At 38.7% G+C, this 22,868-nt stretch overlaps 1 protein-coding gene across 1 annotated transcript in view; it reads right to left on the reverse strand.

The window, feature by feature from the left end:
• dati (datilografo) overlaps window positions 1-22,868 on the reverse strand; it is a 1,513,307-nt gene that overhangs the window by 659,742 nt on the left and 830,697 nt on the right. The window contains exon 4 of the mRNA XM_067758063.1: window positions 11,882-12,035. Coding sequence (XP_067614164.1) covers window positions 11,882-12,035 — 154 coding nt within the window. The remainder of the gene's footprint in view (window positions 1-11,881; window positions 12,036-22,868) is intronic.

Here is a 22,868-nt window from a genome sequence, read left to right on the forward strand (position 1 = left end):
AGGAGTTGCAAATAAAACGCCCAACAGTTTCAACGAGTAATCCAAAGGTAAAAACACTATCCTTTGGCGTTTCTGTTCCTTTCCAGGTCTTTAAGCTACAATTTGAGAAGACCGCAACAACGAACAATTGGAATGCTGAAGATAAAGTTGCTGCATTGTTCGTAGCTTTCAAAGGACCAGCTGCGGAAATCTTACAGACCATCCCAGAGTTCGAGCGGAACAACTACGAAACATTGATGAGCGCTTTAGAGAGACGTTACAGAAGCGAGCATAAGAAACAGATATTCCAAATTGAGTTGCAAAACCGCTACCAAAAAGCAAATGAGACATTGCAGGAGTTTGCTTCAGATAGTGAAAGATTGGCTCATCTTGCAAATGCGGACGCGCCCGTGGAATACACTGAAAGGGTAAAAATCCAGAGCTTCATAAATGGCATACGAGATATGGAAACGAAGCGGGCTACATATGCGAATCCAAAACTAACATTTGCTGAAACGGTGTCACAAGCTCTGATTCAGGAAAAAGCGTCGCTTCTGTGTAAGCCAGTTTTCAAAGCACGCCGTGTGGAAGTAGAAAGGCCAGAGTGTGTAGAAGCAAAATTGGAGGCGCTGAAAGGATTGCAAAAGCGGAGTGAAAAAGTTATCAAATGTTTCGAATGCGGGAAGTCCGGTCACATTGCCCGTAATTGCGATCTTGATCCTAGTAGTTCCAACAATGTGGGTGGCCGTAAACGCAAAGCTGGAGGAGATGAGCAAGAACGAGTAAGAGGTAGAGATCGAGAGCTAGATCCAGCTATTGAAGGCCCTGTGATATCTGTGTTGCAAATTGGTAGAAAATCGAGCAGGCTTACCGTCAGAGGGAATGTGGATGGCAAAGAACATTTACTGACTGTAGATACGGGCGCATCTCATTCCTTGATTCGATCTGATTTGGTCTACAGGAGAATAAAGGCATTACCTGGAGCAAGGTTGCGTACGGTCACAGGCGAGTATAACCAAGTTCAGGGAGAAGTGATATGTGAAGTCCTAATTGGAAAGGTCATGGTTTTATACAAATTCGTTGTGGCGGAGATCGTTGATGAAGTCATATTGGGAGTGGACTGCTTGGTTGACCATGATATCAAGATCGATATGCAGAGAAGGGTGATGCCTTATAAGAACCAGGATATACGACTTAACTTCAGTTTGGAGAAAGGGTTCAGCAGTAATAGGATACTGGTGGAAAAGACTCGACAAAGACCACGAAAGTCAAAGGCAAAGGTTGATAGATCGAATGGGCCAAATAAATCAAAATCAAAAGTACCTGCTAGAGAAACACTGGCATTGCAAAACCTAAAAGATGCACAAAACCGAAGCAATGAATTTCCCAGAAAGAATACGAAGGTAGTTTCTAGCCAGGGCACACTACTGTTGTGAAGCGTCGGAACGATAGTGATTATGCCAAGCAAATCCATCCAGCGCAAGCTCTACGAAGTAGTTCATTGGCCAAACAACAGAGTGTGAAAGAACGGCCCAAGGTAATGAGTAGTAAGATGAAACACTGGCATGACAAGAACTTTAATTCGGAAGGTTTCTTGGCGGGAGATTTGGTACTGTTAAACAACCCTCCCCGGCGGAAAGGTGTTCCATCCAAGATTCGGTGCAGTTGGGAAGGCCCGTACAAAGTTGTGAAGAAGATCAGTGATACAATCTATCGCATATAAACCACTGGGAAACAACGGATTAGAAGAGTGGTTCATTTGGAAAGGCTGGCAGCGTATAGATCGAGAGATTTGTCTGATCGGGACGATCAGACTTAGGTGGAGGGCAGTGTAACGAATGTTAGCAGCACTGAGCGATGCTATCGTCTCTAAGCCGATGCTAAGCAGTGACGTGAATTCACGTCCATAGATCAATCATTATGTATCTACACAAACGAAACAATAACTGCGTCTACACATATGTACCATGTACGTATACGAGCAGCTGAGAGTCAATGCACAAACACATGCATATATCTGAGATACTCCTATAAGTATGCAATGAGAAAAACTATAAAATTGTGCAATTGTAGTTACAGCTGAGAAGTTTGAGCGCTGCTGGACTAGTAGATTCTGGAAGCGCCTAGAAGATGCGAAGGTTGAAATCAAAGAGTATATAAGGCGGCAATTGTAGAGGCGCTGGGATTCAGTTTGATTTGAGTTGTCAAGCAGTTTCGACTAAGAGGCTATCTAGCGAGCAAGAGCAGTATTATTTTGAATAGTAGAGTTTCATTTAAGCTATCAATCAGTTTGGTTATTAAGCAAGCTATTCGTTGTACAGTTTGAGTGTTATTGTGAAGTAATTTAATAAAGGCCATTTTGCATTATTACAAATTGGAGTTATTTATTCAACAGTTTAGTGATTCGAATTTAGCAGAGGATTGCAAATAAGAGGATTTGCAAGTAAATTCGTTACAATACGATCGACCTATACAATTTTTCAGACAAAAATTAATGCCCGATACATAAGCATTTGGTAGAATATGGAAGTTCCAGCTGTCCATATGGGGCAGAAATTAGTAAAAGTTTGCGGCCGCCGTGGTGTGATGGTAGCGTTCTCCGCCTACCACACCAAAGATCCTGGGCTCACGCCCCGGAAAAAGCACAATCAAAATTTAGAAACAAGTTTTTTCAATCAGAGGAAAATTTTTCTAAACGGCCTCGCCCCACGGCAGTGTTCGGCAAGCACTCCGAGTGTATTTCTCCAATGAAAAGCTCTCAGTGAAAACTCATCTGCCTTGCAGATGCCGTTCGGAGACGGTAAAAAAAAAAAAACAACTAGGTCCTGTCCCTCCAATTTGTAGGAAAAATTAAAAGGAGCACGACGCAAATTGGAAGAGAAGCTCGGCCTAAAATCTCTTCGGAGGTTATTTTTATGTCTTATCTGAATAATCTTATATGCTATATATACGACCGACCTCTATGATTATGATACGTAAGAATTTGGTGAAAATTGAAGCTTCAGTCTGATAAATTGAGGCAGATATAACATTATATAACAGCTGAAGTATTTATAATTAAAGCAAATACTGTAAAAATCCAAAAAAATGTTACTAAGTTTTCAAAGTGCGCCTAAAAAATTCCGCTCAATTAGGATTAAATAACATAAAGAATTAATATGTACCTAAATGGTGAATAAGAGGAATAGCAACAAAAAAGGTAATACTTAGAGACCAATTGCAAAGCGCGCAGCGTTGAATTCATATCGCTGAGTGGTTAAAGGCATCGGCCTTTACACCAATATGAAGTATGAATATTGGAGATTCGAGTTCAATGCAATTGGTTGCAAGCGCGCGTCTGTCTTGGAGCAAGCGGCTCGCTATATAAACGTGCAAGTAATATTTTCACCCCCGCTGAGCGGGTTGTGCGCTGGGCTTGGGACCCGCCACTTTAAACCATACTCCAATGAAAAGCAACAACAAGCCGCGGATAAAAAGAACACTCTCTATTGATGACAACCATGGCAAACGTTTGAAGGACAATGAATTGAGGGCATGCACCTGGAACGTCTGCTCCCTGAATGGGATTGGTGCAAATGCCCGGATGGTTGAAGCGCCCGTCAAAGCAAAATCTGACATCACCGCCATTCAAGAAATGCGCTGCACGAAGCAAGGAAGAAAGAAGATACAAAATTGTGACATCTATTGGAGTGGCCATACAAATAAGCGCAGTTTCGGCATCGGACTCGCGGTGGGAGAAAGACTTTGTCGCCAAGTATTGGCGTTCACGCTTCGTCTCGCCGCTATCCGAATGAATGCAAAATTGTTTAATATATCATTCATCTGCGCCCATGCTCCGACAGAGGAGAAAGACGATGAGGTGAAAGATGCTTTTTATGAACAATTAGAATACACATACGAGTGCTGCCCCCGCCATGATATAAAAGTCGCGCTTGTCGACTTTAACGCCAGGGTTGGCAAAGAAGGTGTTTTTGGCCCTACAGTCGGAAAGTTCAGCCTACACAATAAAACTTCTCCTAATGGATTGAGGCTGATTGACTTTGCCGGTGCTCAAAACATGACCATATCCAGCACGAAGTTCATGCATAAAAAGATAGATCAAGCTACATGGCTGTTCCCCGATCGAAATACTCGCAATCAGATCGATCACGTTGTGATAGACGGACGGCATGCCTCCAGTGTTTTAGATGTGCGCACATTCCGAGGACCTAACATCGACTCGGACCATTATCTCGTCGCAACCAAAATACCCACCCGCCTCTGCGCGGCTAAAACCAAGGAACAAAAAATACAAGGAAAGCTAGACGTCGAAAGGCTGCATTCGCAACAGACTGCCAATGATTTCGCAACTCGACCCTTACACCTGCTCTCTGAGAGCACAACTCAGCCTGAAGAATACAGGAGCAGTGAGAGCATATCTCCAAAGCATTTCGTACTGCCGCCGAGAAAAAAATTTGTTACCGGCGGCCACGGAAAAACAACTGGTACGATGAAGAATGCCGCGTTGCAACCGAAAGAAAAGACGCTGCCTACAGGGCTACGTTAAAAGCGAGCGCAACAAGAGGAGTGTGTGAACGCTACCGCGAGTTAAAAAGGGAAGCGGGACGCCTTTTCAGGAAGAAAAAAGCAGAGGCAGAAAGGCGTGAGTGCAAGGAGCTTGAGCTGCTAGCCACCAGGAATATCGGCCGAAAATTTTACCAAAAAATTCGGCGACAGACTGAAAGTTTTTAAACCGGGACAAACTCCTGTAAGAACGAAAACGGCGTCTTTGTAACTGATGTCGATGATGATGGAATAAATGCCGCCCCCCCCCCCCCCCCCCACCGACCTGATTATGACGAAGTCATAAAAGCAATAACCAGATTGAAAAACAACAAGGCCGCGGGCGCTGATGGATTGCCTGCGGAGCTATTCATATACGGCGGCGAGGAGTTGGTAAGGCGCATGCATCAGCTTCTTCGCAAAATATGGGCGGACGAGTGCATGCTCGACGATTGGAATCTAAGTGTTCTTTGCCCAGTCCACAAGAAGGGGGATACTGCAAACTGCACCAGCTATCGCGGAATCAGCTTTCTTAATATCGCATATAAGGCCCTGTCAAGTGTATTGTGCGAAAGATTGAAGCCCACCGTGAATCAACTGATTGGACCTTATCAGTGCGACTTTAGACCTGGTAAATCTACCATCGACCAGATTTTCACAATGCGCCAAATCTTGGAAAAAAAACCGCGAAAAAAGAATCGACACACATCACCTCTTCGTCGATTTTAAAGCCGCCTTCGACAGCACGAAAAGGAGTTGCATATATGCCGCTATGTCTTAATTGGTTTCCCCGCGAAACTTATACGGCTGTGCAAAATGACGTTGAGCAACACCATAAGCTCAGTCAGATTTGGGAAGCCGAGTCGTTCGAAACTAAACGAGGGGGTGACCCCTTATCGTGCGATTTCTCTAATTTGCTGCTGGAGAAAATTATACTAGCTGCAGAACTTAACCGCTTTGGAATAATACTCTATAAAAGCGTGCAATTACTGGCGTATGCTGATGACATTGATATCATCGGCCTAAACACCCGCGCCGTTAGTTCTGCTTACTCAAAACTGGAAAAAGAAGCAGTAAAGATGGGTTTGATGGTGAATGAGGACAAAACGAAGTACCTGCTGTCATCGAGCAAAGAGTCCGCGCATATGCGCCTTTACAGTTGGCAGCCATAATTTCGAAATAGTAAAAGACTTCGTTTATTTGTGAACCAGCATCAACACTAGCAACAACATCAGCTCTGAAATACAGCGAATAATCACTCTTGCCAATAAATGCTACTTTGGACTAGGTAGGCAATTGATAAGTAAATTCCTCTCTCGGCAAACTAAAATCATACTATACAGGTCACTTATCGTACCCGTCCTGCTAGAAGCGTGGGCCATGACAACAGCAGATAAAGCGGCTCTGGGAGTGTTCGAGAGAAAAGTTCTTCGAAAGATTTATGGACCTCTACGCGTTGGCGATGGCGAGTACAGAAGAAGACTTAATATTTAAACTTTATTTTTTAAAACATTTTTTCATGACTGAAAATATTTTAAATTTTTGATAGTTAACCATAAACAATCTAAAAATAATAAATTTTTAAATACAACAAAGTAAATTTATTACAAGTAGGTAACTCTACAACCATCGCCGTTTGAAAATTTTGCAATTCTCCTCTAATATCAATAAAAAAAACAATTGTATAAAGCAACATGAGCATGTATCGCTAATTAAATACAGATCATAATATTGATATAATAGTCACAGCGGAAGTATTTTTAATTAAAGCAAATACTGTAAAAATCCAAAAAAAAAAAATACTAAGCTTTCAAAGTGCGCCTAAAAAAAATCCACACAATTAGGATTAAACAGCATACAGAACTAGTGTGTTCCTAAATGGTGAATAAAAGGAATATCAACAAAAAGGCATTACTTGGAGACCAATTGCAAAGCGACCAGCGCACAGTGTTTCGTGTAGAACAAGCTAGCTGGACAAAATTATTTTATGAGATTTTCCGTTTCATATGCAGTCATTTATTACAACTACGTCATTTTTTTCAGCCATATTTTCTTTTTGTTATTTTTTTCCAAAATTTTACGTCATATGCATACATTTGCTTATTTCATATACAGTAACTCATGTGAATAAATGACATAGGTCCAAAAAAATTTAAAGGACTTAAGAATATTACTTTATTGTACTTAAATTGAATGGACTACAAATCTCAATACTCTAAAAAATTTTTAAAATTCCTTAAAAAAATTAAAATTTTTTATGAAAATTCGTCGAATTTTTCAAACATTTTTTAAATATAATTTAGTTTTTGTTATAGATCGTGACACATTTTCTTATGGGAAATTAGCTAAAATAAATTTGCGAAAGCGAAAATTGTAAGAATTGTCCAAAAAGGGGTGTCTACTTATTTATGTGAGTGACTGTACATATGTACATACATATTTTTTATTTATTTGAGTATTTATCCTGGCACTACAATTTTTACAAAATTATTTTATAGTACCAGTCAGGAATGTAAAAGTGAATTACAATAATAATAATAACAATGTAAATAATTAAATTAATTATGTGAAAATTATTTATTACAAAAGCTTAAAATTAAAGTATCATAAAAAGTAGGTTATCTTTTATAATTATGTTATTGTTCGCTATCATCACTTTCATTCGATGAGTCACTTGTGGAATAGTCATGAGCATCAGCAACACTACTGTGAAAGCTTGAAACAACTGGGGTATTTTTTGACTCCTCAACATTATCGGGGGACAGTAAATTTAAGACTTCTGAAGTCAGACATTTAAATTTTTTCTTAGGTATCTCCCAAAAAATGTTAACTAAAGGATCCGATATTATAAGCAACATATTCATTTTGTGTGTTATCGTCCCTGAATCGTCTCAAATCTTTGTTACGGGCTTCCTCAGAAAGTTGACCAATAGGTAAAATTGCTGATTGTATAATATCAGTACTATGCACTAAGATTTTATGAACTGTAACAGGCATATTAAACCATGGATATAGATCTATATATAGTTTTTTAGTCTCGACCCCAAATTTTTCAAATCTTTGGATATTTATATTGTAGGCAGATGCTAATGCGCAAAGGAGAGTGTCCAATCTTTTGATGAGCGTTACATCCAATCCCGTATTCTCAGCACTAGCCTCAGACTTTTCGAACAACCTACGAGCGGTGTTGCCGTCATCGGTATTTCCGAAACCTGGTTTTGGTTTATCTACTATCAATCCAAGTACACTTTTAAATTTATTCTGGATTTCGTTGGAACGTAGCTTACACTCTTTATCTGCCTCATTCCTAAGCTGCCATTTTTTTACTTCAAGGCGATAACTTATGTGAAGCAAGCATTCAAAACATATTATCCATGCATGGAGAGTAGACAAACCAAAACCAAGATTATCTAGGTTAGGCGTAAAGTCCCGTAACTCATGATTCATATTTTTTGGAGTGGCACCATAAATATAACACTTTTGTGCGGAAGAAGCTTCAGTCAAAGCATTGCAAACTTTTCTGTCAATCATTGTAAGAAGCATATTGTGATTTGTATTCTTCGAGAATGTACTTTGTTGGCAACAACGCACTTATCTCCTGTAAAACTTTGTTCGTTTCAAAAAAAATAAAACCTTTTGTTTCTTTAGAAAAAATATATTTAATTGGTAGAAGAAGGTCGAGGATTCTGCCAAACAATGTTACCTTTTTCATCCTGTAATTGAAGAGGAACGAAAGAAAATATAAACAAAAACTCATCAGTGTCAGAACTGCATGTAAACTTTTGCTTATATGTGCTATGGCCAGAGCTTCCATCGCAACCCCACTTGCTGATTAAAGTGTACGCCAAGTTTGTAGGTAATAAACTAACAAAAACTTCTTGATTTGCTAAAACTAAACGCTCAACAGTTTTATCTAATACGGACTGGACTTTAATTTCCGCACGTGTTTCACCCACATCAATTTCATTTGGATAGCATTCTGCCTTAGCTTTTCTTAGACTATAAAATGATGGATAAACCTTTTGGCCTGCCTTGATGCTCCACTTGCAAGTCGTTTTGTACCCATAGGTCGTCGACTTGCTATCTACGTAGTATGCTAAAGCTTCTACATTGCTCAATTATCTTGCATCTGGCTCACATGTCATCTTCTTCCGGATATGTGAGTGGTTTCCTGTGATTTTTTTTATAATGTTAGCAACATTTCTGTTGCCGGACATACGCGTTGATACTTCTGCCGCATAAAGTAACTCACCAGGACTTCTATATTGCAAGAGGTCATCCCCTCGACGCCGTTTGGTTTTTTCACTGCAGCTAACAAAGTCCTTCTTTCGTTTTCCGGGGTCGGGGTTACCTGAAGAAGTGGTGGGTTGGTCTGATGGCAACTTTGAACCCACCGTTATTGTAAATGTGAAGTCTGGACTCGAAAGCCACTCCGAGTTTTTATTCAAAAATCGGTCCTTACGTCTTCCAGAAGTGTTCCTTTTTTGATCCAGCTTCGACGAATATGCCGATATTTGTAAGCTTAAACTTTTTATCGAATACTCGGCTGCTTCGCTTAAATCGTACTTAAGTACAACAAAACTCAATAATTCTTTATATCTGGTTTCCTTCGAATGTTGAACCCAAATGTCAACAAACTCCGTTCTTGGTACGGTTATAACTAAACTGCTTTGTGTTGTTGATTTTCCGACAAGCTGATGATTGTTGTGCTGCCATCTTAAGTGTCGTTGATCGTTCTGATTTGTTATCAGTTGTGCAGTATTTATATTACATTCAGGTATTGGCGTAGATGCTACCAAATGGGGTTGTTTTGCGTAGCGTTCCTGTGTGGTTATACCTGCATTAGGATTGTTTTGTATGTACCTGTTTTTATGCCTTGGTGACTGGTGCGGTAGGTTTTAGCAGGTTGAAGTCAGTGACCTTCGCCTTTTTGCTTTTGGTGTGCTCTGGTTGACCTTGCGCTTTTATTTTTGTGTGTGTTATGGCTACGTGTTTGTTCCCTGTACCTGGGAATTGGTTTTGCCGTTTGTAGATCAGCTTTAAAGGTTCAAATATCTCGTCGGAGCTGGTACGTACATACATCCTATTTTATATCTACACAAAAAAAAAAAAATTTAAATAGATGTGCAAAGAATTCGCAATGGTTTTTTCTTTCGAATATTAGAGAATACTTCCGACTATAACATATGTAAAATTTAGCCCGGATGTCCGCGGATGTATGTAACTTGTTTGTCCCTAAATTTAAAAATATAGAGAAAAAATACCTTTTCTTATTAATAACGGAATGTTAAATATATTGAAAATACTCTAATTGCAAAAGAATTACTATTATAAAATTTTACTTACCTTCGGGCTTAGAATGCATCAAAAAAATTATATAAAAGTTAAGTGAACACTTTTATATAAGGAATATGAAGCTTAATATTCAACAAGAATTTTGCAAATTAATCAATGCATTTTACGGTCACTCCTGCCTTCTTACTTCAATTACTCAATATATATGAGCAAAAATATAAAAAAAAAGCAGAAATCCCGTTACTTTGTTTGTTTTCTTTCATTTCTCGTTACACTTTTCTTGGAATAAGAACTTTGTTTTTGTCCAGCTAGCTTGTTCTACACGAAAGACTGTGCAGCAGGGCATTCGTATGGGTGAGTAGTTAAAGGCATCTGCTTTACACCAGCATGAAGTATGAATGTTGGGGATTCGAGTTCAATACTCAGCTCCAGAGAGGCTAGCTGATGAAGAAGAGAAATTCAGAAACATGCCCTAGTATCCATCGCCGTTTGTAAACTTTCAAATTTTTCGCTAATATCAATAACAAAAACAATTGTATAAAGCAATATGAGCATGTCTCGCTAATTAAATACATATGACAAGTGTGAAATCTTATCTGTTACAACCTGACATGATATTCAAGACGGCTTCATTTTAGAGTTATCTTTGATAGGATGTTCAATATGCGGCACGTAAGTCCGGCTATCTTCAGCGGGTGATAGAAACAGACGCAGGCTGAGACCACGCTAGTATCTTGAAAAATCAGGTGATCGGTTCTATTTATTATTTCGACGTCTACCCTCTACTTGTCTAACCCGCAATTGAGATGCGGCCTAATATCAGAGTGTTTTAAAAAATGTTGTATAAGCTTATGAGTAATTTCAAATATTTCACCAAATGTTCACTGCTTTGAGTATAGCGATGGGAATAACCGTTGATGAACAAGTTTTCACATTCATGACGGCCGTAGTTTTTATTGCCCTGTCGCTATATTACATTACGGTGAACTTCATCTTCTACTTAGTTTTCACTCAATGACTTTTGCAACGTTGCAAAGTTCACGACAACGACAACGTACTCTACCTTTATTAAGCAGCCTAGCAGTATGTGCAGCACATGTTAAGTTGTTAACTATATTCCTTGTATAACAAAATATTGGCCCCTTTTTTTTAATTTTGTTCTTTTTTTTTTCAATGAATTTTGGTCCCAAATGAAAACATGGTGATGGTGGAAAATTAACCTCATATGATACATATTCACTCCACTTAGTTACAACTCCACATCATTACTCGGTAGAAGGTTACCTTGTCCTGACATATATTTTATTTTGCGAAATAAAGAGAAATAAGTTGCATATGATCAATCAAACATGAAATGCTTGGATTCAAATGCGGGTCTGGAAAATATCTATAGCCATCATCTAGTGAGTTTTCGAGTCCGTATCACGATAAATTCTCACGAGAATGCCCTGGATCACACACGAGTTGTGATAGACTGATTTCGCTGTTGTGTTTCATTTAACACATAAGGCTAAAGGCCAAACAGCGACATCTATTTTTGAAAAAGAGGGGTTTATTAAAGGCAGTGGTGCCAAACAAAAAACACAAAACTAACAACTTATCTGGCTCAAAAATTGAGCCAATTTATCTGGCTCAAATTATTGTTGTTGCATTGACATGCTAAATCATTCACCTGTATCAGAATCTTTGCGACCGGATTGACTTATAATCTTGTATAAGCCTTACGATATTATACTCATAAAGCTACTCCTTACTCAAAAGAGAACATACTTCAGGCTTCTGATCTTGGCTCGCGAAACCAATACTCCAGTTATTATGGAATGGTTTTTTTCGTTTGCTCGTCAAACAAACCCTGGTACGAATATCTAAGTGAAGACTGTTTATCGATATCTAGGGTAATGTGAAAAAAAAAATAATATAAATAAGCAAAATTGTAGGTCACATTATGTAAAATACCGCGAGCTGGATACAGAAAAAAAAGTTCACATTAAATTTTGCCGGGGCGTTCCATAAACGTTAATTTTAAGTTTCTGATAATGATTTGTAGTTAGATATTAATACTTACTTCCAACAGGCGTGTCCTTATGCGCATGCTTCATATGCTCCATCAACGAATCGGCTCCCAAAAAAAGTTTGTGGCATACAGGACAGGAAGTAGCATTGGGTCCACCTATTAATGCCGCATGCTGCTGCAAGACACCAAGATGCAGCTGTAGCTCCTGATTTCATTTATGATTTAGTATTTATTTAGTTGTTCAGAAGTGGTAAATCAAATGTTTCGGTAAATAATAATGTGCATGGTATCCGTTTCATGATTTTCGCGTCAAATAATTAGTATTGCATGTGGATGAGTAGGGTGTTTTGGATTTGAGTTTTGAATACATTAACAGCATCGATGCAATGAAAATGGACAAAAACAAACAGGTCATGTTTAAATACTTTCGGCAACAATAACATTTTACACTACTTTTTATAAAGGTACAATCTTCCTTAAAACGAGCTATAGAATCAACAAGTAGGGAAGTTTAAATTGGGGCAAAACAGAACACTATATACGCAGCTGTCTGATCTTACATATATATTTAGGACTAATAAAGAAAGAAATTTCACGGACATCAAGTGATATGAAGCCTGAAACATTCTACTTATCGAGCAAATAGTAAATTCCTCCCGGTTTTAGAATTTCTCACCTTATTAATTTTCAATGCCAACATATTTTACATATACTCCACCTCTATTTACTGAGGAAGAAGAGTTTAAAATAAAACAAGTAAGGAAGGCTAAGTTCGGGTGTAACCGAACATAACATACTCAGTTGAGAGCTATGGAGACAAAATAAGGAAAATCAATCTGGGGTAACCCTGGAATGTGGTTGTATAACATGTGTATCAAATGAAAGGTATTAAAGAGTATTTTAAGAGAGAGTAGGCCATAGTTCTATGGATGAACGCCATTTAGGGATATCGCCATAAAGGTAGACCAGGACTGACTCTAGAATTTGTTTGTACGATATGGGTATCAAATGAAAGGTGTTACTGAGCATTTTAAGAGGGAGTGGGACTTAGGTCTATCGGTGGACGCCTTTTCGAGATGTCCCCATTAAGATGGACCAGGGGTGATTCTATAATGTGTTTGTACGATATGGGTATCAAATGAAAGCTGTTAATGAGTATTTTGAAAAGGAGTGATCCTTAGTTCCATAGGTGGACGCCGTTTCGAGATATCGCCATAAAGGTGGACCAGGGGTGTCTCTAGAATGTGTTTGTACGATATGGGAATCAAAGGAAAGGTGTTACTAAGCATTTTAAGAGGGAGTGGGCATTAGGTCTATAGGTGGACGCCTTTTCGAGATATCGCCATTAGGGTGGGCCAGGGGTGACTCTAGAATGTTTGTACGGTATGGGTATCAAACGAAAGGTGTTACTGAGCATTTTAAGAGGGAGTGAGCATTAGGTCTATAGGTGGACGCCTTTTCGAGATATCGCCATTAGGGTGGGCCAGAGGTGACTCTAGAATGTGTTTGTACGATATGGGTATCAAATGAAAGGTGGTAAGGAGTATTTTAAAAGGGAGTAATCCTTAGTTCTATAGGTGGACGCCTTTTCGAGATATCGCCATAAAGGTGGACCAAGGGTGACTCTAGAATATTTGTACGATATGGGTATCAAACGAAAGGTGTTACTGAGCATTTTAAGAGGGAGTGGGCATTAGGTCTATAGGTGGACGCCTTTTCGAGATATCGCCATTAGGGTGGGCCAGGGTGACTCTAGAATGTGTTTGTACGATATGGGTATCAAATGAAAGGTGGTAATGAGTATTTTAAAAGGGAGTAATCCTTAGTTTTATAGGTGGACGCCTTTTCGAGATATCGCCATAAAGCTGGACCAAGGGTGACTCTAGAATGTTTGTACGGTATGGGTATCAAAGGAAAGGTGTTACTGAGCATTTTAAGAGGGAGTGGGCATTAGGTCTATAGGTGGACGCCTTTTCGAGATATCGCCATTAGGGTGGGCCAGGGTGACTCTAGAATGTGTTTGTACGATATGGGTATCAAATGAAAGGTGGTAAGGAGTATTTTAAAAGGGAGTAATCCTTAGTTCTATAGGTGGACGCCTTTTCGAGATATCGCCATAAAGGTGGACCAAGGGTGACTCTAGAATATTTGTACGATATGGGTATCAAACGAAAGGTGTTACTGAGCATTTTAAGAGGGAGTGGGCATTAGGTCTATAGGTGGACGCCTTTTCGAGATATCGCCATTAGGGTGGGCCAGGGTGACTCTAGAATGTGTTTGTACGATATGGGTATCAAATGAAAGGTGGTAATGAGTATTTTAAAAGGGAGTAATCCTTAGTTCTATAGGTGGACGCCTTTTCGAGATATCGCCATTAGGGTGGGCCAGGTGTGACTCTAGAATTTTTGTACGATATGGGTATCAAACGAAAGGTGTTACTGAGCATTTTAAGAGGGAGTGGGCATTAGGTCTATAGGTGGACGCCTTTTCGAGATATCGCCATTAGGGTGGGACAGGGGTGACTCTAGAATGTTTGTACGATATGGGTATCAAACGAAAGGTGTTACTGAGCATTTTAAGAGGGAGTGGACATTAGGTCTCTAGGTGGACGCCTTTTCGAGATATCGCCATTAAGGTGGGCCAGGGGTGACTCTAGAATGTTTGTACGATATGGGTATCAAACGAAAGGTGTTACTGAGCATTTTAAGAGGGAGTGGACATTAGGTCTATAGGTGGACGCCTTTTCGTGATATCGCCATTAGGGGGGGCCAGGGTGACTCTAGAATGTGTTTGTACGATATGGGTATCAAATGAAAGGTGGTAATGAGTATTTTAAAAGGGAGTAATCCTTAGTTCTATAGGTGGACGCCTTTTCGAAATATCGCCATTAGGGTGGGCCAGGTGTGACTCTAGAATGTTTGTACGATATGGGTATCAAACGAAAGCTGTTACTGAGCATTTTAAGAGGGAGTGGGCATTAGGTCTATAGGTGGACGCCTTTTCGAGATATCGCCATTAGGGTGGGCCAGGGGTTACTCTAGAATGTTTGTACGATATGGGTATCAAACGAAAGGTGTTACTGAGCATTTTAAGAGGGAGTGGACACTAGGTCTATAGGTGGACGCCTTTTCGAGATATCGCCATTAGGGTGGGCCAGGGGTGACTCTAGAATGTTTGTACGATATGGGTATCAAACGAAAGGTGTTACTGAGCATTTTAAGAGGGAGGGGGCATTAGGTCTATAGGTGGACGCCTTTTCGAGATATCGCCATTAGGGTGGGACAGGGGTGACTCTGGTATGTTTTTGTACGATATGGATATCAAATTAAAGGTATTAATGAGGGTTTTAAAAGCGAGTGGCCCTTAGATGTATATGTGAAGGCGTTCTCGCGATATCGACCAAAATGTGGACCAGGTGATCCAGAAAATCATCTGTCGGGTACTGCTAATTTATTTATATATGCAATACCACTAAGAGTATTCCTGAAAAGATTCCAAGGGCTGTTGATTTCGCCTTGTAGAACTTTTTCATTTTCTTCTACTTAATATGGTAGGTGTCACACCCATTTTACAAAGTTTTTTCCAAAGTTATATTTTGCGTCAATAAACCAATCCAGTTACCATGTTTCATCCCTTTTTTCGTATTTGGTATAGAATTATGGCATTTTTTTCATTTTTCGTAATTTTCGATATCGATAAAGTGGGCGTGGTTATGGTCAGATTTCGCCCATTTTTTATACCAAGAAAAAGTGAGCTCAGGTAAGTACGTGGGCTAAGTTTAGTAAAGATATATCGGATTTTGCTCAAGTTATTGTGTAATTGGCCGAGCGGAAGAACAGACGGTGGGCTGTATATAAAAACTGGGCGTGGCTTCCACCGATTTCGCCCATTTTCACAGAGAACAGTTACCGTCATAGAATTTATGCTCCTACCAAATTTGAGATGGATTGGTAAATTTTTGTTCGACTTATGGCAATAAAAGTATTCTAGACAAACTAAATGAAAATGGGCGGAGCCACGCCCATTTTGAAATTTTCTTTTATTTTTGTATTTTGTTGCATCATATCATTACTGGAGTTTAATTTTGACTTAATTTACTTATATACAGTAAAGATATTAAATTTTTTGTTAAAATTTGAATTTTAAAAAATTTTTTTTTAAAAAGTGGGCGTGTTCTTCATCCAATTTTGCTAATTTTTATTTAGCACATATAGAGGAATAATAGTAACGTTCCTGCCAAATTTCATCATGATATCTTCAACGACTGCCAAATTACAGCTTGCAAAACTTTTAAATTACCTTCTTGTAAAAGTGGGCGGTGCCACGCCCATTGTCCAAAATCTTACTAATTTTTTATTCTGCGTCATAACGTCAACCCATCTACCAAGTTTCGTCGCTTTATCTGTCTTTTGTAATGAGTTATCGCACTTTTTCGGTTTTTCGAAATTTTCGATATCGAAAAAGTGGGCGTGGTTATAGTCCGATATCGTTCATTTTAAATAGCGATCTGAGATGAGTGCTCAGGAACCTACATACCAAATTTCATCAAGATACCTCAAAATTTACTCAAGTTATCGTGTTAACGGACGGACGGACGGACGGACGGACGGACGGACATGGCTCAATCAAATTTTTTTTCGATCCTGATTATTTTGATATATGGAAGTCTATATCTATCTCGATTCCTTTATATATGTACAACCAACCGTTATCCAATCAAACTTAATATACTCTGTGAGCTCTGCTCAACTGAGTATAAAAATACTGGAATGAAATAATTGTTGTTTAGGGAATGAAAAATGTGCGGCAGATATACGTATCCTTTAGGAGTACCCTTTTGGTTTATCAAAAATAAAGTAAATATTTCCAGCAAAACTTTCTGTTGAAATTTATTCACACATTATTTGCTTCCAATGCAACTTGTCCATAATTTTTGGGGGAAAGTGGGTATAGAGAAAATAGTTTGAAAACTTAAATATTCACCAATATAAACATGGCTTAGATATCCATCGCTTACCTTTTTCTATATAGCATATGAGACAATAAAAATTTTAAAACTGAATTTGGAATCTGTTCTGTACAAACATGCCTGTTCACTAAAAAAACTCTTGGTCATGTAGTAACGTACTATAAATATTTTCCGAATTTTGGTAAAAAAAAAAATTAATTAAATTTTTACTAAAGCGGGTTTGATGGCCAGCTAGTCTATACATATAATCGATATATATTTCCAATAACCATACTTTTCCAAATTGCATAATATTGTAACGAATTTACTGCAACTCCCCTTATTTGCAATCTTCTGCCAACGTTCGTATCGCTAAACTGTTGAATAAATAACTCCAATATTGAATAATGGAAAAATGGCCTTTATTAAAGTACTTCACAATAACACTTATACTTTGCAATTAGCTGGCTTAATAACCAAATTGATAGCTTAAATAAAACTGACTTTCAAAATAATACTGCTATTGCTCGCTAGATATCGTCTTAATCGAAACTGCTTGACAACTCAAATCAAACTGAATTCCAGCGCCTCTACAATTGCCGCCTTTTATTCTCTTTGACTTCAACCTTCGCATCTTCTAGGTGCTTCCAGAATCTACTAGGCCAGCAGCTCTCAAACTTCTCAGCTGTAACTACAATTGCACCATTTTATAGTTTTTCTCATTGCATACTTATAGGAGTATCTCAGATATATGCATGTGTTTGTGCATTAACTCTCCGCTGCTCGTATACGTACATGGTACATATGTGTAGACGCAATTATTGTTTCGTTTATGTAGATACATAATGATTGATCTATGGATGTGAATTCACGTCACTGCTTAGCATCGGCTTAGAGACGATAGCATCGCTCAGTGCTGCTAACATTCGTTACAATATGCAACTTTCAAAAGTTTCAAATTCTATTAAATGTGAGCGGTGCCAAGCCTAGTTTCTATTTAGCGTAAATAAATTTTCCTCCCGGATGAGTTCCAAATGGTTGAAATTATCCCTTTTTTGAGCATGTTCTGTGGAGATACCAAGTGTTTTTGCCTGAACTAGTCCTCTTTAGACCCCTCCGTGCAATGTCGGACAGGCCCTTTTTTCTACTCCCCTTGATACCCTTACGGGTATTGCTCCGCAAGTCCTCTTTGTACTCCTACGGGTACTTCCGGGCAGATCTCGGTAGAGTTCCAGCTGGTACTGTAGTAGAGAAACTATATGTTCGTCTATGGGTACGGTCGAACAGGTCTTCCTACAGGGGATACTTACGGTTTATGTTCTTTAAAAATTAAAACAATATATTTTTATTTTTTTGCATGGAAGTAGCGTTATAAAATTAAACGAATAAAAGCAGATTCAATTTAACCATGTGTGACCATTTTCTTGAAGCTTCAAACTTTTTAATTTGCCCTCGAAATTCAATGAAGGCGTGTACTGTTGTCGCGAGTTGACTTCAGGCACCAAGATGTGCGCTCGCACTAGCAACATTATATTTCGACACTTTTTTATGAGTCCGTAGACCGTAAACCCGTAATTAGGACAGGGAATGCTTGTAGGGGTCCCACCACTATGTTGTGTGCACTGGCTCTTACCCGGAGCTTCAGTTTCGTAGGTTCAGGTAAATAATCGTGCGACCTAGCCATTTCCCTGCCAGTCTAGACCGTAACAAGATAGTATAATATTTGCACACGGGAAGCTATATACATACCTCTACCACGCAACGTATTACATTGTGCACATAATCCGCCTAGAAGCCTGCGCATCAAGCAGCGTAGATATACATACCTAAATAAGTATGTAGGCTTTCGTGGGGCTGCTCTGTACCCGCCCTTCCATGGCATTGTTGATGGTAGTAATGCCCCATTAAACAACCTACACTCCCTTTCCAATCAAACCAAATATATAGTAGAATTAGCAATCCATTCTCTTATTTGTTTCTTTTTTTTTTTTTTTGAATTCAACTCATTATATGTTACAGTTATTCGCTTAGTCCTTTAGTAACTTAAAATATTACAATAATTCATTTTCTGTTCACCTATCTATTTTCTGTAATATATATAACTCTAATAATAACTCACTCTTTTTTTTTGGGGGTAACTTGAACACCGAATCCTAACCTACCCCAACAGCTGTTTAGTTATAAGGTAATTGACCCAAATTTCTAGTTAATCAAATAAGTAAGAGAAACTATGGGCCTATCTATATACATACGTATACATATTTGCTCGAAAAAGAAAACCCCAAATCTGAGAGCCCTAAAGACAATTTGTCAATGAAATCAGGTATATGTATATGTATAAATCTATAAATATACTGATGTCAATAGTTGTCAGAGACAAATTGCGAGAGTTCGCAAATAAAAAGAAAGAGTCAGTAGTGTAAAACACAACAAAAATGTTAATCAGCCAGTGCATTCCTATGTACATCCAAATATGTGAAACCGGCGATCACTCTCCGTAGTGGTTTGCAACAACAAAAAGAAAAAAAATATTTCACTAGCGATCCAGGCTCAATCGCGCCTATTCGCCTGCATACATATTTCTGTACTTATGAATGAATAGCGATAGAGATATAGAACAATATAGCGTGTGAAAAAAAGAAATTTACTTACTGGTTTCGCCTTCCCACGTAGCGACGAGGCCTCACCGCTGGGTAGTCGTGCTGCTTTTGTTCTTATTAATTATTAATTATAATCGATTATTAAAAGTACATTTAAGTGACAAAATGAGTTTGCTAAGTGATCCCACTCTTATTTTACGGTATTTTTCGTTTGTTTGTTGTGAAAATCAATTGAGAGATGTTCAATTAGGCATTTAAGTGACATACAAGAAATTCTTCTCTTTGATCCTTTCTTTTTGAAGGGTTCACAATCATATGTATGTATGCATATAGATATGTGCACTTATGTACATAACCCTTGATTAGGAATTTTAAGGAAATATTCAAGAGACGAAAATTTCAACTACGAGAATACTGCTGAGGTCGATTAGCACCCGGTGGTACATAATAGAAGCATCATTACATGCGCGTGTTATGTTTTATAAATTCCTGGAATTCTGATCCAATTAATAATAATTATGCCCTTATTTGTTTAAGTTTTTAAAAACGAAATTAAAAGTTAATTTTGTATTAACCCCGCGCTACCTTATAATTTCCAAATTTCGTATATTTATTTTTATCTTTGTTCTCTTCGTTTTCTTGTCTTTTTTTTCTTCTTCTTTTGTTTTATATATATACATAGGTGTATATTTTATATATATGTATATAACGTGTATTTCAAACAAAAAAAACTTATGTATTTAATTTCACGCCTTTTTCTTGAGTTTTGTTCTTAGTTTCCACTAATGGCTGCCCTACATGTCACTTAGAATTTTGTTTATTTAACAAAAATAAAGGGTTTGCCGTATGAATTTTATAATTTTGTCTGCTTTGGTTTTACCGACTTTTGTTGATGACGATGTGATACAACTCGAGGAATGGTGAAGTTCATGAAGGTTTGCTTGTACTCTCCGGATGCAGCCGGGAATTGTTGGTGCGGTGGCCTGCACATGTAGCAATATATAGGTGGCTTTCTGGAGGTTCTGTTGAAATTCAGGTGGCCAGTGGTGATTCTTCCCGTATGAGTTTACCGCGGTTACGCCTTAATCTTTAAGGGACTTAATACTTTTAGCGAACTTTACTTAACAAATTATATACCGCGGATGTTCCATTATGTAAACGTATAATATGTATGTATATATATATTTTTCCCACCGAGAATCTCCACTGACATCTGCCTCCTTCGATCGCTCGTACCAAAAAGAAGGAAACAAAAAGCTCTTTCCGGGAGCATGGCCCAAGACAAATTTTTGACAGCTATCCAGTCAGCTGATTCGTGGCTGGTATAAATGAAAGTGTTCGGATAAGCTGTGGTGAATAAGATACAAAAAAAATACTCTGTACCGGAAATCCAAATATGCCCAAATAAAACTGATGTATTTTTGTCCAAGAGCGTTTACGTCACAAATATGTACCTCGGTACACACCCCCCCGCTTAAAGTGTTGGTACGGTATGCCCTTAAGATTGTCCTGCTTGTATGTCCTTCTGGTGATAAACTGCTTTTCTGCCAGTAAGGGTATCCTCTAACTCATACATACAGTTTCCTTTTATTGATACGACTTTGGCTTTTATAAACTTTGGAGCTAATTTTGCGCAGAATCTCTTTGCTGAATCGCTTAGTATAAAATTTCGCCTAAAAACTATATCGCCAATTTTGAAACGCCTATTACTACTTCGCAAGTTATATCGTTTCGATGAGTTTTCAAAAGCTCGAGCTATGTTTTCAGTCAGAGATCTTCGTATTAATTTAAGGCGGTCAGCTCTATCGAGCACATTATCATCCAAAGTTTTGAGCTTCCTAAGGAGTTCATACTCATCTGCATGTGATACCATATGTTGGCCAAATAAAGCAAAGTACGGCGAACAACCAATAGTCTGATGGTACGCGCTCCTAAGTGCCTCAGCGATCTCTGAAAGGTGTTTATCCCAGAGCGATTGATCCCCTTTAATATAGCACCTAATTCCTTCAACTATAGATCGATTTACTCTTTCACTTGCATTTGCTTGGGGACTATACAAAGCTGTGTATACATGTTTTATTCCCTTTGAGGATAGCAACGTGTTAAACTGCAAGGATTTAAATTGCTGGCCATTGTCACTCATCACAATTTCAGGAGTGCCGAAGATTCTAAACACGTTTTCTTGAAGAAACTCGCATATAGCAGATGTATTAAAGTTTTTTACAACTTTTAACAAGGGAAACTTGGTTAGATGATCGAGGACTATAAAAATTCCTACATTTCCTTTCTTTGATCTTGGATATGGTCCCAAAAAATCAACATACAACTTTTGGAACGGTCTTTGCGCAGTGTGCTGGGCGGCCATTGGGGGCCGTAAGGTTACGTTTGGAGCTTTATTTTGCCGGCAGATATCACATCGACCAACATAATCTTTTACATCTACGGTCATATTAGGCCAGTACAAATTCAGTCGCAAGCGCTCTAAGGTTTTGGCAATCCCCCGTGACTTCTGTTCGGTGGGCAGTGCGCATTTTCGATGGCCTGGTTGATTAAGGCTTTTGGAACCCACAGCTTCCAATTAAAGGCCTCACGGACTGCATTTCCATCTGGGTGTTCGGTTCGTTTATAAACCTGATCTTCAATAATTTGTAGGTCAGGAAGAAGGTTATTATTACTTCGTACATGTCGCAATAATTCCGTATATTCTTTGGACTGAAAGGCAGATGACTTCAGGTCTATTAAAGGGTGGGCTTCAACAGCACAAACTTCATCAAAATTTTGACGTGACAAGCTATCTGGCACAACATTCAGAGTCCCCTTCCGGTGTTCAATTTTGAATCTGTATGCTTGTAATTTAAGCGACCAACGAGCCAAGCGACTCGAAAGGTCAGCCTGGCGCATAAGCCACTGCAAACTGGCATGATCGGTTACTATTGTAAATTCTTGTCCTTCGACGTACGCCCTGAACTTCTTTAAACTGAGTATTGCAGCTAGACATTCTAACTCGGTAACACTGTAATTACTTTGTGACTTGTTCAGTTTTTGGGAAAAGTAAGCGATCGGGACCTCGATATCCTCATCGTTCTTTTGCAAAAGCACGCACCAACACCAAGTTTGCTGGCGTCGCATTGAATTATAAAGGGCTTTTCATAATTTGGGCTAGCGAGTACTGGGGCGGAACACAACGATCTCTTAAGGGTATCGAACGAAGCTTGAGCTTCCTCGTTCCAAGCGAACGTTTTGTTTTTCTTCAACAGATTAGTCAAAGGAGTGGTAATACTTGCGAAATTATCAACAAAGCGTCGATACCAACCAGCCATTCCCAAGAAACGTCTTAGTTGTTTCACGTTAGAAGGGACTGGGTAGTCAGTCACCGCTGAAATTTTTTCGGGATCAGTTTTAAGCGTCCCATTACCCACAATATATCCTAAGTATTTGACCTCTCTGATACAAAATTTACTTTTATTTACGTTAATAGTTAAACCTGCTT

Source organism: Eurosta solidaginis, chromosome X (genome assembly GCF_040869045.1).
Source record: "Eurosta solidaginis isolate ZX-2024a chromosome X, ASM4086904v1, whole genome shotgun sequence".
NCBI classification, from domain to species: domain Eukaryota; kingdom Metazoa; phylum Arthropoda; class Insecta; order Diptera; family Tephritidae; genus Eurosta; species Eurosta solidaginis.